Source organism: Poromitra crassiceps, assembly GCF_964638095.1.
Source record: "Poromitra crassiceps genome assembly, chromosome: 2".
NCBI lineage: Eukaryota > Metazoa > Chordata > Actinopteri > Beryciformes > Melamphaidae > Poromitra > Poromitra crassiceps.
This window is the reverse complement of record NC_139624.1, coordinates 50,015,460-50,029,777: the sequence shown is the minus strand read 5'-3', so window position 1 is coordinate 50,029,777 and position 14,318 is coordinate 50,015,460. Positions and strand designations below refer to the sequence as shown.

The window sequence follows — 14,318 nt, the reverse complement described above, 5'->3', positions numbered from 1 at the left end:
CCTCCGCCGAGCTGCGGCGATAGGACGCCCAGCTGCGGCAACCCCCTCGGTGCAGTCAGCGCCGGCGATTTCGCTCGAGCATAATTTGCGCTTTACTATATCGGAAATATGGCAAATGGGCAAGGCTCCCAAAATGTTGCCGTGTTCCTTTAAAGGTAACGTCAAATCGTCTATGTTTAGGCAGTTATCCATAGAAACAAGAAAAATGTACAAAAGGTATATTGCCAATAATAGCTGTTTGTTTTTTTTACAATTAATGTTAAAACATTTTAGGATGGATTTTTCCTTTAACTCTCAAATCCACATCCCTAACCTAAAGCTAATTCTGTCTCTTGAGGAAGTGTCGACCGGCCAAACTGACCTCACTTGGCAGAAACATCGTCACTCCAAAGGTCCAACACTCAAACTGGTTCTCACAAGCATAAAAGTACAAAAACACACACAAACACTCTCTCTCTCTCTCTCTGGGCAGCTGCCAGGTGCAACTGAGTGTAGAAAGTATGAATGTGAAGCGAGACGGTGCTGCAAAGAGTGTGCACTGTGCACACTCAGCCAAGCATCTCCACATATCTAACGCAATTCTATCCAATTCCAGACAGTATCCAATTCCGGACATTCTCGATCACTCACTCAATTTTACAGTAATTTTTCCTGTGTTTACCGGCATTTTTATGTTCCCAACCAAAATCTTAATGACATAAATTCTAGCTAATGTATCACATTCATAAATATCTATACACATTTAAGCATAATAAAACATTAAGTTATGAACTTAGTCACGAACAAGAAGTGGAAAGCCTTAAATCCCACTTTGGGCGACTTTTTTTTCTGACTCACTTTTTGTAGAGCATCAGTATTGGCTGATAAATGGAAAAATAAGAGCTTTGAGTCAGGCCCGGTTCTACGGGGGAGCAAAAGCATGCATTGCACCCTTATTTTAATTGTCTGCATGCTCAGTTGAAAAGTTTTTTTTTTTTTTTTATAAATGCTACAGCTGCACACTTACTGTTTAAACTTGAATTATAGTTGTTGTTTTTCTTTGTTCTTTGATGTGATTTTATGGCTTTTTGGCACCTATATGTAACCTTTTAAGGTTGAGATAATTGTATTATCATTATATGGTCCAAATATTTCAGTAAAGCACTTGAAACACTTGAAATATTCTTGCTTGGGCGGTATCATTCTACTTGAAATGATGGTCAAATGCATTATTTTTAGTAAAATAACATGTCAAATTTTTGACATGTTGGGCCTTCGGCCGGGCATCTGCACCCCTTCCTATCTAGGATGCACCCCTAGTCATCTTGTTCTGGAACCGGCCCTGCTTTGAGTACATAGCCTGCACTTCTTACAAGTATACAGTAACATTGTAACGGTACAGGAAGGGTTAATAAAGCGATAATATTAAGTATATGAATATAAACACATGGACAAAAGTAAGTGTCCGGAATTGGATACGTATTTTGAATATGAAAAATAGGTGGCTATCATCCATTTGCAGGGACTGAAAGAAAATCACTTACAAGTTAACACGTTCACTGCCAATGACGTGTTTTTACGTCAAACAGAATCCAACGGTTGACTGCCAATGACGTGTTTTTACGTTAAAAAAAAATAGATTTTTTTTTTTTGACGGTGGGACGTTGATCTAACCCTTTTACGTCTCCTATACCAATATTGGAGGTATTGAATGTGTATAATCTATTTTACCGACCCACTGAGTGGCGACATGTCTCTCCAGAGTAGGAAGAGGTGAGCCAAAACTGGAGGGAAAAGCGCGAGGAAGCCGTTTTCATACTGTAAAATGGATGGCGAAAACGCTTTCACTTTCCCGCTGACGCACAGCGGTGGCAACGGTGGGGGGTTCCAAGAATAGACTGGATGCACACTTTGAAACACGCACCATAAATAAGCCCAGAATCGCAAGAGCTTGATCAGAGCTCTCAACCGAAACGCCAAGAAACGAGCGAAACCCATCCAGCGAGCCCCATCCAGACTGCCAGGCAGCAGCAACTCGTTTGTCACAGACCCGCTGCAGAGCCAAGGAGGGCGGAGGAGAACGCCCACGGAGGGAGGAGTTGGAAGCAGAGGGGGGTTTCCTGCTGTTATGGAGGAAATTACTGTTCAAAACTATTGTTTAGATGTCTGACGTCTTACTGATGCCAAAAATGAATGGTTAAAGTGACTGTTCTATCGAATTTCACAAAAAGCCGTTTATCTCAGAATAAATTTCCAGACGCTGAAACCATGCTGTATTCAACTGCTAATGCTTACATAACTACTAACTCTACAAACTAACTCTTTTAGACAGAGAAAGCACACATTCTATTAGTTCTTTTGAGATATTGTGTGTTCACAAAATCTTAGCAGAAAAGAATCCTCAGGTCTTGAAAGATGAGCCAGAATCCTCAAAAAAACCCTCTGGCAGAACCTACCTACAGTTAAAAAAAAAACGGCTGGCAGTGAATGTGTTAAGGTAAAAATTCAACTTGAAAAAAGACAAATGTAGGCTTGTTAATTGATGAGAAACGTCAGCAAAAACAGTACAGAATGAAATATATTGGTGGTACATGATTGTGATTGTGATTTTTTATTTTTTTGTCACAGCTTTCTGGAATTGGATACCCTGACGCTACAGGTACAGGTTAGGAAGAGACAGTTGAGGCTTCCATCAGTGATGGAAGGCAAGTAGGTACGTTGTATGTCGCCGCCAAAAAAAGCTCCGTCTTACCCTGCTTGGTTTTCAGCTTTTAATCTGGTTTTAAGCAACAATCTTACACCACATTTTTAACCATCTTGTTGTGTGGTACCTGATAATTAAATCGGGTGTGCTGTTTTAGCGATTGCACTTTTTGGATTTTATATATTCTTGACTCTGCCGCAAATCCCTGACTTCGCTAGCTAGACGGAGCTAGCTGATCCAAACGGGACCTCGCGGGCTGGATCTATCCTACCAGAGCAAGGAACTCTCTAATCTCCCAGAGCCTTGAACACTCTGCTAGTGCCTGCCTGGTGCTGTGGCGGGGCTTGCCCTCAGCCCAGGCCCACTGCCCCAGATAGGGCAGTGGACTCATCCTCATCGGAGATCGGCGGATCCTACCCTTGGCCTGGTCTCTGCTACGACACCTACCCCCCGCAGCGGGCCCAGTTTCTGGGCCCTTGCCGGTACGTTTCATTACAGTGAAATAACCCTTCTACTGCACAAGTACCTCTACTACATCTGATCATCGCAGTGGGCTCCTTTCTGGAGCCCTTGCGTGTAAGTGCCGTGCTGTCTACTCGCTAGCACTCTGTTTTTAGCTCCATGCTAAACCTAGCATACACCATCATCAACAACAACAACAGCAGCAGCAGCATAACCGGTGTTCTACCATTACCTTGTATACTGGCAGTGATTTCTCTCCCCACAGCATGCCTCCCCACAACTCACCGGTTTCGGACATGGCCACGGTCCGAGCTGAAATCCTGTCCCTCGAGTCCCTTCTGCACGATGTCCTCCAGAGGCAGTCCCACCTAGCCTCCCGGCTGGCCGTTCTACAAAGAGCTGCCGTCCCCTCCAACTCTGAGCGTCCTGCTGCCTCGCCTGCCCCTGGTCCATCCTGGGCAACTGTTGCTGCAAGGCGGAGAAGGACCTCTCTCCCCTTGTTTTCCCCTGACGAGGACATCGAAGCCAGCTTTCCAATATCAAACTTCTTTAGCCCATTGGAGAAGCTTCCTGACCCGGAGGCTGACTGCGCCTGGACGGCTCAGCAACCCCCGGTCGAGGTTCACAAAAAATCTAAGAAGAAACGCGAGCGCCCAAATTCCCCGACAACCCCGCTAACTTCCCAGGGAAAACGAGCTAGATGCGCTAGCCCTCCTCTGTCCCCTTTCCCCATCCCGAGCCCCGCTAGTGCTATGGGTCATCGCACTGTAGCTGGTGACCGAGTTAGCTTGATTAGCCCAGCTACAGCCTAGCTCGGCTAATGCTAACAGGCTTTCTCCTGCTCCCAGCATCACCTTTCCGCCGCCTGACTACATTCTAATAGGCGACTCTATTATTAGACACGTAGCCATCCCCAATTGCATAACTTATTCGTTTTCTGGAGCAAAAGTGCTTGATCTAGTTGAATACATCCCATCCATCATCGAGAAATATCCGTCTGCCAACTCTGTCATTATTCACGCGGGCACAAATGATACCAGGTGTAGAGAATCAATTCAATTACAATACGACTATGAAACCCTGGCCGAGGCAATCGAGAGTCTAGGGAAGAAGTGCGTGTTCTCTGGCATGATTCCCACTCTCAGGAAGAGCTCGGAATCGTTTAGCCGTATTTTCAGCAGCAACAAATGGCTTCATAATTACAGCGCTGCCTGCGGGTATGAGTTCATTGACCACTACGACTCCTTCTGGAAATCGCCCCGCCTGTATAAACTGGATAATCTCCACCCCAGCAATATAGGAATTGCAGTACTGGCTGCAAATATCTCATGTCACCTAAAGCTAGCCACGACCCATCCCGCCTGACTGCACGAGAATCCCCTCAGACTGGTCACTTCTGGTCAGACTCAGCGAAGCCCTCCACTCGGTACAAACCTCAGCTCTAGCTCCCCCTCATGGCCTGGCGGGCTCATTACACCCACCTCACCTCTACCCTTCCCTATCACAACTGGTGTCTCCTATTCAATTCCTGTCCACATCACTGTAAAAAATAACTTTTCACCCACCCCGTTTTTTAGACATGGCAGTAACCCTGAAAACTTTTCATCTTTAAAAAATGTCAATACTCCTCTTATTATCTCCGGTGGTCTCTGGAATTGCCAATCAGCAGTAAACAAAACCGATATAATCTCCGGTCACGCCCTCTCTCAATCTCTCCTCTTTCTCGCCCTCACGGAAACCTGGATTATTCCAGAAAATACTGCCACCCCAGCTGCTCTCTCCTCTGCCTTTTCATTCTCACACACCCCCCGAGCCTCTGGTCGAGGGGGGGGCACTGGGCTTCTTATATCACCTAAATGGACATACACAGTCACCCCTCTTTCCCATCTCTCTCTTTCCTCTTTCGAAGCTCACTCTGTCACTGTATCCCTACCCATTAAACTTAGCATCATAGTCATTTACCGCCCACCTGGTCAGCTTGGTGATTTTCTAGAGCAATTAGACACCCTCCTCTCCATATATCCTGAAGATGCCACACCGCTCATCCTGTTAGGGGACTTCAATATCCCGGCCACGACACTTCAGACCTCTTTGTTCACTAGTTTTTTCTCATCTTTTGATCTCTCTCTGTCCCTATCTCCTCCCACTCATAAAGCCGGAAATCTGCTCGACCTTGTTTTCTCACGCTCTTGCTGCACTTCCAACCTCACTGTCACTCCGCTCCCCGTATCAGATCACCATTTTGTAACCTTTTCCCTTCCCATCTCTCTCCCCATTCCCCCCCCCCTGCACCTACTCACAACATCACCACTCGGCGTAACCTACAAACCCTCTCACCCTCAGCCCTCTCTTCTACTGTTCTCTCCATCCTTCCCTCAGTAGAGCAATTCTCCTGTCTCTCCACCAACCTAGCCTCCGCTGCACTTCTTTCCTCTCTCTCCTCCGCTCTCGACTCCCTCTGTCCCCTCATCACCAAACCTGCCAGAACCTCCCCTCCTGCTCCTTGGCTGTCCGGGGCTCTGCGTACCAGTCGTGCTGAGCTTCGGGCAGCAGAGCGAAAATGGAAAAAGTCTCTTCTCCCCACTGACCTCTCTGCCTACCACCTCCTCCATTCAAATTTCACCTCCTCTATCTCAGCTGCTAAGTCCTCTTTCTACATTTAAGAAATCCAGTCTTCCGCCTCAAACCCTAGTAAACTGTTTTCTACTTTTTCCACTCTTCTTAACCCTCCACCCCCTCCCCCCCCCCTTCCCTCACTGCCGACGATTTCATGACCTTCTTCACCAAGAAGGTAGATGACATCAGCTCTGCTTTCCCCCCTCCAGTCACCAACAGCAGTTTCTCCGTCACCAGCACACACTCTCCGACCCCCCCCACTGGTCTTGCCTCCTTCTGTCCCCTCTCCCCTGAAGATGTACTCAAACTTATTATGTCCAACCGTGCTACCTCCTGCCCCCTCGATCCTATCCCCTCCTCTCTCCTCCAGGCTATCTCCTCTGATATTTCCCATTTTCTCACTTCCTTCATAAATTCATCCTTGTCCTCTGGTTCTGTTCCCACTCTCCTCAAGACTGCTAGAGTCAAACCACTTCTCAAAAAACCTTCTCTAGACCCCTCCACCACCCATAGCTACCGTCCCGTGTCCCTTCTCTCCTTCATATCCAAAACCCTCGAACGTGCAGTCTCAGATCAACTCTCACTTTATCTCTCCCAGAACAATCTATTAGATCCCCTACAATCAGGTTTCAAGCCATATCACTCCACCGAGACAGCCCTCCTCTCAGTCACTCATGCCTTACATTCTGCCAAATCCTCATCCCTCTCCTCTGTCCTTGTTCTTCTAGATCTATCAGCAGCTTTTGACACCGTAAATCACCAAATCCTTCTCTCTACTCTCTCTCACCTGGGTGTTGCTGGTTCTGCACTTTCTTGGTTTACTTCTTATCTTTCCGATCGCTCATACCAGGTGTTATGGCGAGGTGCCCTTTCTCGACCCTCCACTCTTACCACTGGTGTACCCCAGGGCTCAGTCCTGGGCCCTTTCCTTTTTCTTTTGTACATCAGATCGCTCGGCCATGTGATAGCCTCTCACGGTTTCTCTTACCATTGTTACGCCGATGACACGCAACTTTTCCTTTCTTTCCCCCCCTCTGACACCCAAATTGTAGCCCGCCTTGCCTCCTGCCTCAATGACATTGCAGCCTGGATGTCCGCACACCATCTCAAATTCAACATTGATAAAACTGAGCTCCTCTTCCTCCCGGCTAAAGACTGTCCTCTCAGTGACCTCTCCATCTCCATTGAAAACACTACCATACTGCCCTCTCAAACAGTAAAAAACCTTGGCGTAATCCTGGATAACCAGCTATCAAACTCAGCCTTCATCGCAGCCACTGCCCGCGCCTGCAGATTTTCACTCTACAACATCCGTAGGATTCGGTCCTGTCTCTCAATAGAGGCGACTCAACTCCTGGTCCAGGCATTGGTTCTCTCCCGCATGGATTATTGCAATGTTCTGTTGGCAGGGTTACCTGCTTCTGCTATCCGACCTCTTCAATTAATTCAAAACTCTGCAGCCCGTCTGGTATATAACCTGCCCAAATTCTCTCACGTCACTCACCTCCTCCATAAACTCCACTGGCTTCCCATTCTTTCACGCATCAGATTCAAGTCTCTGGTACTGGCTTACAGGGCACTCCACCGGTCAGCCCCGATATATCTACAGTCCATGGTCAAGCTCCAACCACTGCATAGCTCTCTCCGTACCTCCACCCGTCCTGTCCGTCTAGCCCCTCCATTAATCTGCGGACCTGGGGGTCGCTCTTCTAGACCCCGACTCTTTTCCTCTTTAGCGCCAAAATGGTGGAATGAGCTCCCCCTTTCGGTCAGCTCAGCCGAAACACTGCCTATTTTCCGTCGGAGACTTAAGACTCACCTATTTGGACTATATTTTGGCCCTTCCAGATCAGACCTTTCAGTAGAGCGCTGAAAGCGCTACAGCAGAGTGCTACTTTTCAATTGTTGATTGTTCACCGTGCTTATTGTTTGCTGTGTCTTTATAAGTGATACTTTTATAAGTATTTGTTGTTTTTTACCTTGTTCATTGCGTGATATATTTTTCTGTATTGTTGCTGATAATGTGTATTCTTTGATTGTATATTGTACTGCACTGTATTGTATTGCATTGTAAGTCGCTTTGGACAAAAGCATCTGCTAAATGACATAAAGTAAAGTAAAGACAGTTGAGGCTTACTAGATGAGGGGTCTGCGGCAGAGCACCAGAGCGTCGTACAGCACACACACGGCCAACACCGTCACGCCCGTCTCCTTCACCAGCATGGCACAGGTCCCCAGCACCAGACTGCCCCCTAGAGACCACACCGACACCGTGCAGGGGAGGGAGTCCACAGACACACACACACCTACACTCCTGCAGAGAGAGAGAGAGAGAGAGAGAGAGAGAGAGAGAGAGAGAGAGAGAGAGAGAGAGAGAGAGAGAGAGAGAGAGAGAGAGAGAGAGAGAGAGAGAGAGAGAGAGAGAGAGATTTTTCAACTGAAAATTATGTCCCGAAAGGAAAAAAAGGTGTTTTATCTAATAAGATAACATTTCCAGTCTGTTCATCTCACTTATATCATTTTTATTGCAGCAAAATGGGATTGTCAAGCAGACAAACTGACCAACACTGTGATAAAATCCTGTCATAAATGTTGCATGCACCAGACAATTTATATAATAAAATATTGTAATATTGTATTTGGCATTGTTGACGCAATACGATATATTGCCACACGAAATATTGCGATACTATGCTCAATCGACTCTCCCCCCACCCCTATAAAACAAAGGTATTTTATAATGACAGATGATTACAGGCTAGCTTCTGCCCAGTCTCAATTAGGTCAGGATTCCCTTAGAGACAGAAACAGGAGGGTGAGAGATTGTTCATTCAGTGTAATGGTCATTTTGCAGGATAATTAAAGTAAGTGAAATCAATTACTTAATTAAGTGAAACCCGTGTCCTGGCTACCGAAAAGAAAACGTCCCACTGGCACGCATCTCAAATGCCCTTATAAGTGCATCTCACTTACACACACAGGGAAAGGTCTTTTGTTTGTGCGTGTGCGTGTGCGTGTGCGTGCTCTCTCTCTCTCTCTCTCTCCATCTCTCTGTGCGGTGCGGGGCTCATCTTACCTAATATAGGAAAGGAACGTCAGCAGGAACAGCAGACAGGCCAAGACGTCTGCCCTGCCCACGATACCAGACACCTGCAAACACACACATACGCACGCACACACACATGCACGCACACACCCACACACACACCCACACACACACACACACACATACCGTACATATGTTTGAGATTATTCATATGTGTGACAGCTTTGTTGAAAGGACAGAGCTGGATGTCCATAGGGGACGTTAGCATATGGAGTCCATTATGTTGCTATGCTACAGTGAGATGCTAAACTTGACCCGCTGCTCCATAATGTTGCCTTTATGCAGTCTTGGCTCTGTGTATCTGGTATCTTGTGTATCTGGCTCTCACAAATACTGCTTCAGGTTCTAAAGTGCAGCAAGAATACCTGAGAGGAGGATTATTATTATATTATATTATTATTATTGAGCCAAGAATATCCTCAAGCCTGTTACGGCTTTTGTATAATGGCTACTACCATTGCCTGAAAAGTAAAAAAAAAACTATAACGATCGCACCGCGGTATATATGCCTACGCCAACAAGTGAGCAGTGAGCATGTCTGTCCAGACTTTGATGTTTGAGCAAAATGTGAAGAAATTCCGTCAAGGTGTTATGAGATATGGCATTACCGAGCTTGAAAATTGCGTTTGTGAGGCCACAGTGACCTTGACCTTTGACTACCAAAATGTAATCAGTTCATCATGGAGTCCAAGTGGACATTTGGGGCAAATTAGATGAAATTCCGTCAAGGCATTCCTGAGATATCACGTTAATGAGCATGAAAGGAGCGGTCATGACTCGTGATGTCACCAATTTGAAGAAATTCCGTCAAGATGTTCTTGAGATATCGCGTTAACACGCTTGAAAATGGTATTCGTGAGGTCACTCAGATATCACGTTAACGAACATCGGACAGACGTACGGACAAGCCGAATCCATAATGCCTCCGGCCTGGCTAATCGCCGGCGGAGGCATAAAAAAAAAGCACAATCCATGTGTTGTAATTTACTTTATTGGTGATCACGCTTCCCCTCGACCTGCCTCATCTCATTCTGTTTCAGTTAGTGATTTCCTATATTTCCTGGAATGCCTTTCGACAAGGGCCAGAGAAAGTCTTAAACTGCTGCTTTCAGTGTAAGTGGAGAGTGTGATAGCGTACAGTGGGGGTCTCACACTTTTTTGTCTTCAGTACCTCCTTTCCCTGATTTCTGAATCCAAGTACCCCCTTTACCCAACTACATTTTGCTTCGAAAACTGCAAGAGAAAAATATAGCATATGCAATGAGTGGATGATAACCACCCTTTTGAATAACATTACAAAATAAGAAATGGAGTGAAAGAGCGGTAATCAGTGCCTCCTGAGCACATTTATTTTAAAGTTAAATTTATTTTCACGATTTATTCTGACATTTTTCCATTTTCCCCTTTCTCTCAAGTAGCCTGTAGTAACACACACACAACTGACACACACTGCTGCTTATTCATTTACTATAGTAGAGTAGCCGCTATTGCAGTCTCTCTTCCATCTTCACAGTTGCTCTGCAAACAGCGGACTTGAGTCGGGCTGCAATTCAAATTCAAGGGGCTGTAAGTAATTTGTTGTTTGTTAAAATAAGTGTTAACTAGCTCTACATTACGACAGCCATCAATGATTTGGTGAGTAATGCAGGTCTCCCAGTCTGCAGTAAACAGGAAATACATTTGTGGAATCCTCTCTCCTGACTGGATAAAAGTCGGATGGGATCCCCAGAAAATGTATTTTCTGTATACTGCAGAGCGGAGGACCCATGTTACTGACCACTGAGTGATGGCTGTCGGAAAGTAGTGCTATTTAACACTTAATTTGTCATTTTATTTTGATTTGATTTTAATACCACTTTACAGCACCTTTAACTGATATGCTGGACAAAACGTGACACACGCTGGACTGGTGAGAGAGAGAGACGGGGGAGTGAAACAGACATTTTGGTTGGAGCAAAAACAAAATTTCAAATTTTGTATGGTCACTCACCATTCAGTAGGTCACTGGTTGGCTTGGTTCCAGCTTTAAAACTCATTATATAAGGATTTTTCAAAATGTCTATGGAGAAAACTAAATGGAAACTCACTTCTGGGGCAAGAGATGTCACGTGACTGTTCAGCTCTATTTACATCGGTGCAAAATATTTGGGATGACACCAAAACCTTTCTGCCATCGACACCATTGTAGCTGCACTTGAAATATCTTGACATAACATGATGTCATCTACTATTTGGCAAGTTACAAAAACACACCACCAAAGAAGAAAATGCACCCAGAATAGGTGTTTGGGTGGATTTTTCCTTTCAAAACACAGCTGAACCATGATTTTTGGGAAATATTCTTTGACCAATTCCGTTGGTTGGCGGAAAATAGCACCTGTAAAATATTCACTAGACCGGCCTGGGCCATAGGAATTATCCAGGTAGGGAATTTCCACTAGCCATCAGTCGCAGACTGATGACAATTATTACCATGAAAAAGTTAGGCAAAGTTAGTCTGCATTACCAGCCACTTTATCAGCTTTAGAAAGCCTGTTATATTCCACAATCTGAGCCAAATGTAGTGTGTTGGGATAGATCACACACTGTGGCCAAAAGTGGGCAAAAAGGTTTATTTTCTTCCAGTCCAGGGAGAAACAAGAGTATGTGCAATATATCTTGTTAAATTCAGCAGTGTTTCTCTATGAAGCTGATCTATAGCCACTGTGTGTGTGTGTGTGTGTGTGTGTGTGTGTGTGTGTGTGTGTGTGTGTGTGTGTGTGTGTGTGTGTTGTGTCTGGCAGAGCTGCAGTCAGTCAGGCAGCAGCCTCAGCATGGCAGAGAGGTAGTAAACATGTCGAGCAGACACTGATAAAGAGCAGGCTGGGAGAGAGAGAGAAAAACACAGCGCACAGAGCGTTTTATTTGCGCTCCGTTTGTTGTCCCCTGCAGTTGCGTGCAGTACAGATCAGAACACAACGACCACAAGGACGGTAGCCAGCTAGGTTTGTCTGTTTGATGTTGTTCACTGTCAACATGAAAGCCAGATTATTGCCAATTCTGGCAGCAGTGGAGGTTGAAAATCCCTCGGGAGGAGAAAAGGTAGGAGGGGAAGAAAAGACGGGCAGGGCGCTTTTCCTCTAATGTTCAACTTTTTTCAGCTTTAAAACGCCCACAGCGCTCCTCCAAAAACAACAGACGCCACCAGCCCTAAACGCCAGGTGCGTTCATTAAAAGAGGAGCACGCTTAGCGCGTCCTTACATAGAGAATTAATTGCAGAAAGACGCTGGCAGCTCCAAAAAGGCATTTGGTCTGAATGTCCCCTTAGGCTATTAGGTGAGGATGATGTGGTAAAACCCTGTAAGGCTATAGGTGGTACAGAGAGGAGGTGGGGGCCCTGGAACAATGGTGCCAGGACAACCACCTCTCTCTGAACGTCTCCAAGACCAAGGAGATCATTGTAGACTACAGGAGGGGGGGGGGGGGGGGGGGCACACACCCCCCAATCACCATCAACGGCACAGTGGTGGAAAGGGTGGACAGCTTCAAGTACCTGGGAGTCAACATCCACCAGGACCTGACTTGGGCCGGCCACACCGCCACTGTTGTCAAAAAGGCCCAACAGCGAATACACGGACTCAGGCGCCTGAAGAAATTTGGGCTAAGGCCAGAAATCCTTACGGACTTCTACAGAGGCACCATTGAAAGCCTGCTGACTGGCTGCTTCACCACCTGGTACGGGAACTGTACCACCATGGACCGCAGGGCGCTACGGAGAGTGAGACGCGCGGCCCAGCACGTAACAGGATGTGAGTTGCCAGAACTGCATGAACTGTATAAACAGCGGTGCCTCAGGAGGTCCCTGAAGATCATCAAAGACACAAACCATCCCCACAACAGCCTGTTCTCCCTGTTACCCTCAGGGAGAAGATACAGGGTTCCAAAAGCACGCACAAATCGCTTGAGGAACAGTTTCTTCCCGCAGGCCACGAGACTCCTTAACATACACAAATAGTGTAGTAGCCGTACTGTACCGCACTGTAGCTGCTACCAGTACGTATGTCTAATGTTTAATTGTATGTTTAATAAGAAATATGCTATTTGCACCTGTATGTCAAATACGCCGAATTTAAAACGCCGAGTTTAATTGTATGTTTAATAAGGAATATGCTATTTGCACCTGTATGTCAAATACGCCGAATTTAAAATGTTTAAGCACGTCTAAAGTATGCACATGACATGTGCACCTATGTGCAGTGAATATGCCACTGTCTCTGACTTGTCTTATCACTCTACTGCCTTATTGCTTGTTGTGTCTCTTGTTGTTTTTGCACTCATATGCCCTGTTATATTTGTACTATGTTGTAAACGGAGTCCACAGCACAAGAATTTCACACGTGATACTTGTACCATGGAGTGACAATAAAAATCTTGAATCTTGAATCTCTTGAATCTTGAGGATGATGTGGTAAAACCCTGTAAGGCTATAGGTGAGGATGATGTGAGGAAACCCTGTAAGGCTATTAGGTGAGGATGATGTGGTAAAACCCTGTAAGGCTATAGGTGAGGATGATGTGGTAAAACCCTGTAAGGCTATTAGGTGAGGATGATGTGGTAAAACCCTGTAAGGCTATTAGGTGAGGATGATGTGGGGAATAGGGTTGTGCGATATACCCGAAATACCCATCGTGATTGTTTCACAGTCAAACATCGTGATTGACGATGGCATCGTCATTGATGCCATCCGCCGCTGCAATGCACGTTAACACTTTCAGTGCCACGGCCCTTGGGCAAAAGGTTGCTTGCTGTGCCACATAGGCCGCAATGCATTTTAAAACAGTCATATCATTTCTTTAATAATTACTATGTAAACACTGAACACGCACAAATAACGATGAGACTCTCTTCTATCACCTGCAAAAAAAAGTTTATTGATCCCATTTTCCGTTCTTTAGTTATGAGCCGGAGAAGATAGCTTGATTAGACCAAAAACATCCCTTTTTTTCTACGAGCTGAGATAACGACCCTTTTGTGAAAGGAAGCATTTCAAGCACATCATTGACTCATTGCTAATATTTTCTGATGTAATGCTGCAGCTGCCTGCGGGTCTGTTGTATGCTGTAGTGTCCTGCGTGCCCCACCTCCCCCCCTCCTCCTCCCCCCCCCCGTTGTGGGAGGAGTAGCTCTCTGCTCTGCTCTGCTGTGAATGCGTTTGCTCTCTGCGTGTGCTCAGCAGTGAAAAGTCCGCTAGTCCAGCTTTTTTACACCCGCGTGTATGTCACCATGCTTCCAGTTGAGAACTCCACGGCTGATTATGCGAATGCAGCGAATGCAGCGGACACGAGGTGCTCAATTGTGACAGCAGATTGGCTGCTGCAGGGGCACAGCTACGTTATGCTTCAATGAAGCAGCTGCATACGGACGGATGCGATGCGATTTCCTCTTCCCAAACGACTTCTTCTGTGTGTTTT

The 14,318-nt window shown here is 45.9% G+C and overlaps 1 protein-coding gene across 1 annotated transcript in view; it reads right to left on the bottom strand.

The window, feature by feature from the left end:
- Positions 1-14,318, bottom strand: part of tmtc1 (transmembrane O-mannosyltransferase targeting cadherins 1) — a 270,267-nt gene that overhangs the window by 210,973 nt on the left and 44,976 nt on the right. The window contains exons 3-4 of the mRNA XM_083662385.1: positions 8,838-8,911; positions 7,899-8,075 (exon numbers count right to left, since the gene is read on the bottom strand). Coding sequence (XP_083518511.1) covers positions 7,899-8,075; positions 8,838-8,911 — 251 coding nt within the window. The remainder of the gene's footprint in view (positions 1-7,898; positions 8,076-8,837; positions 8,912-14,318) is intronic.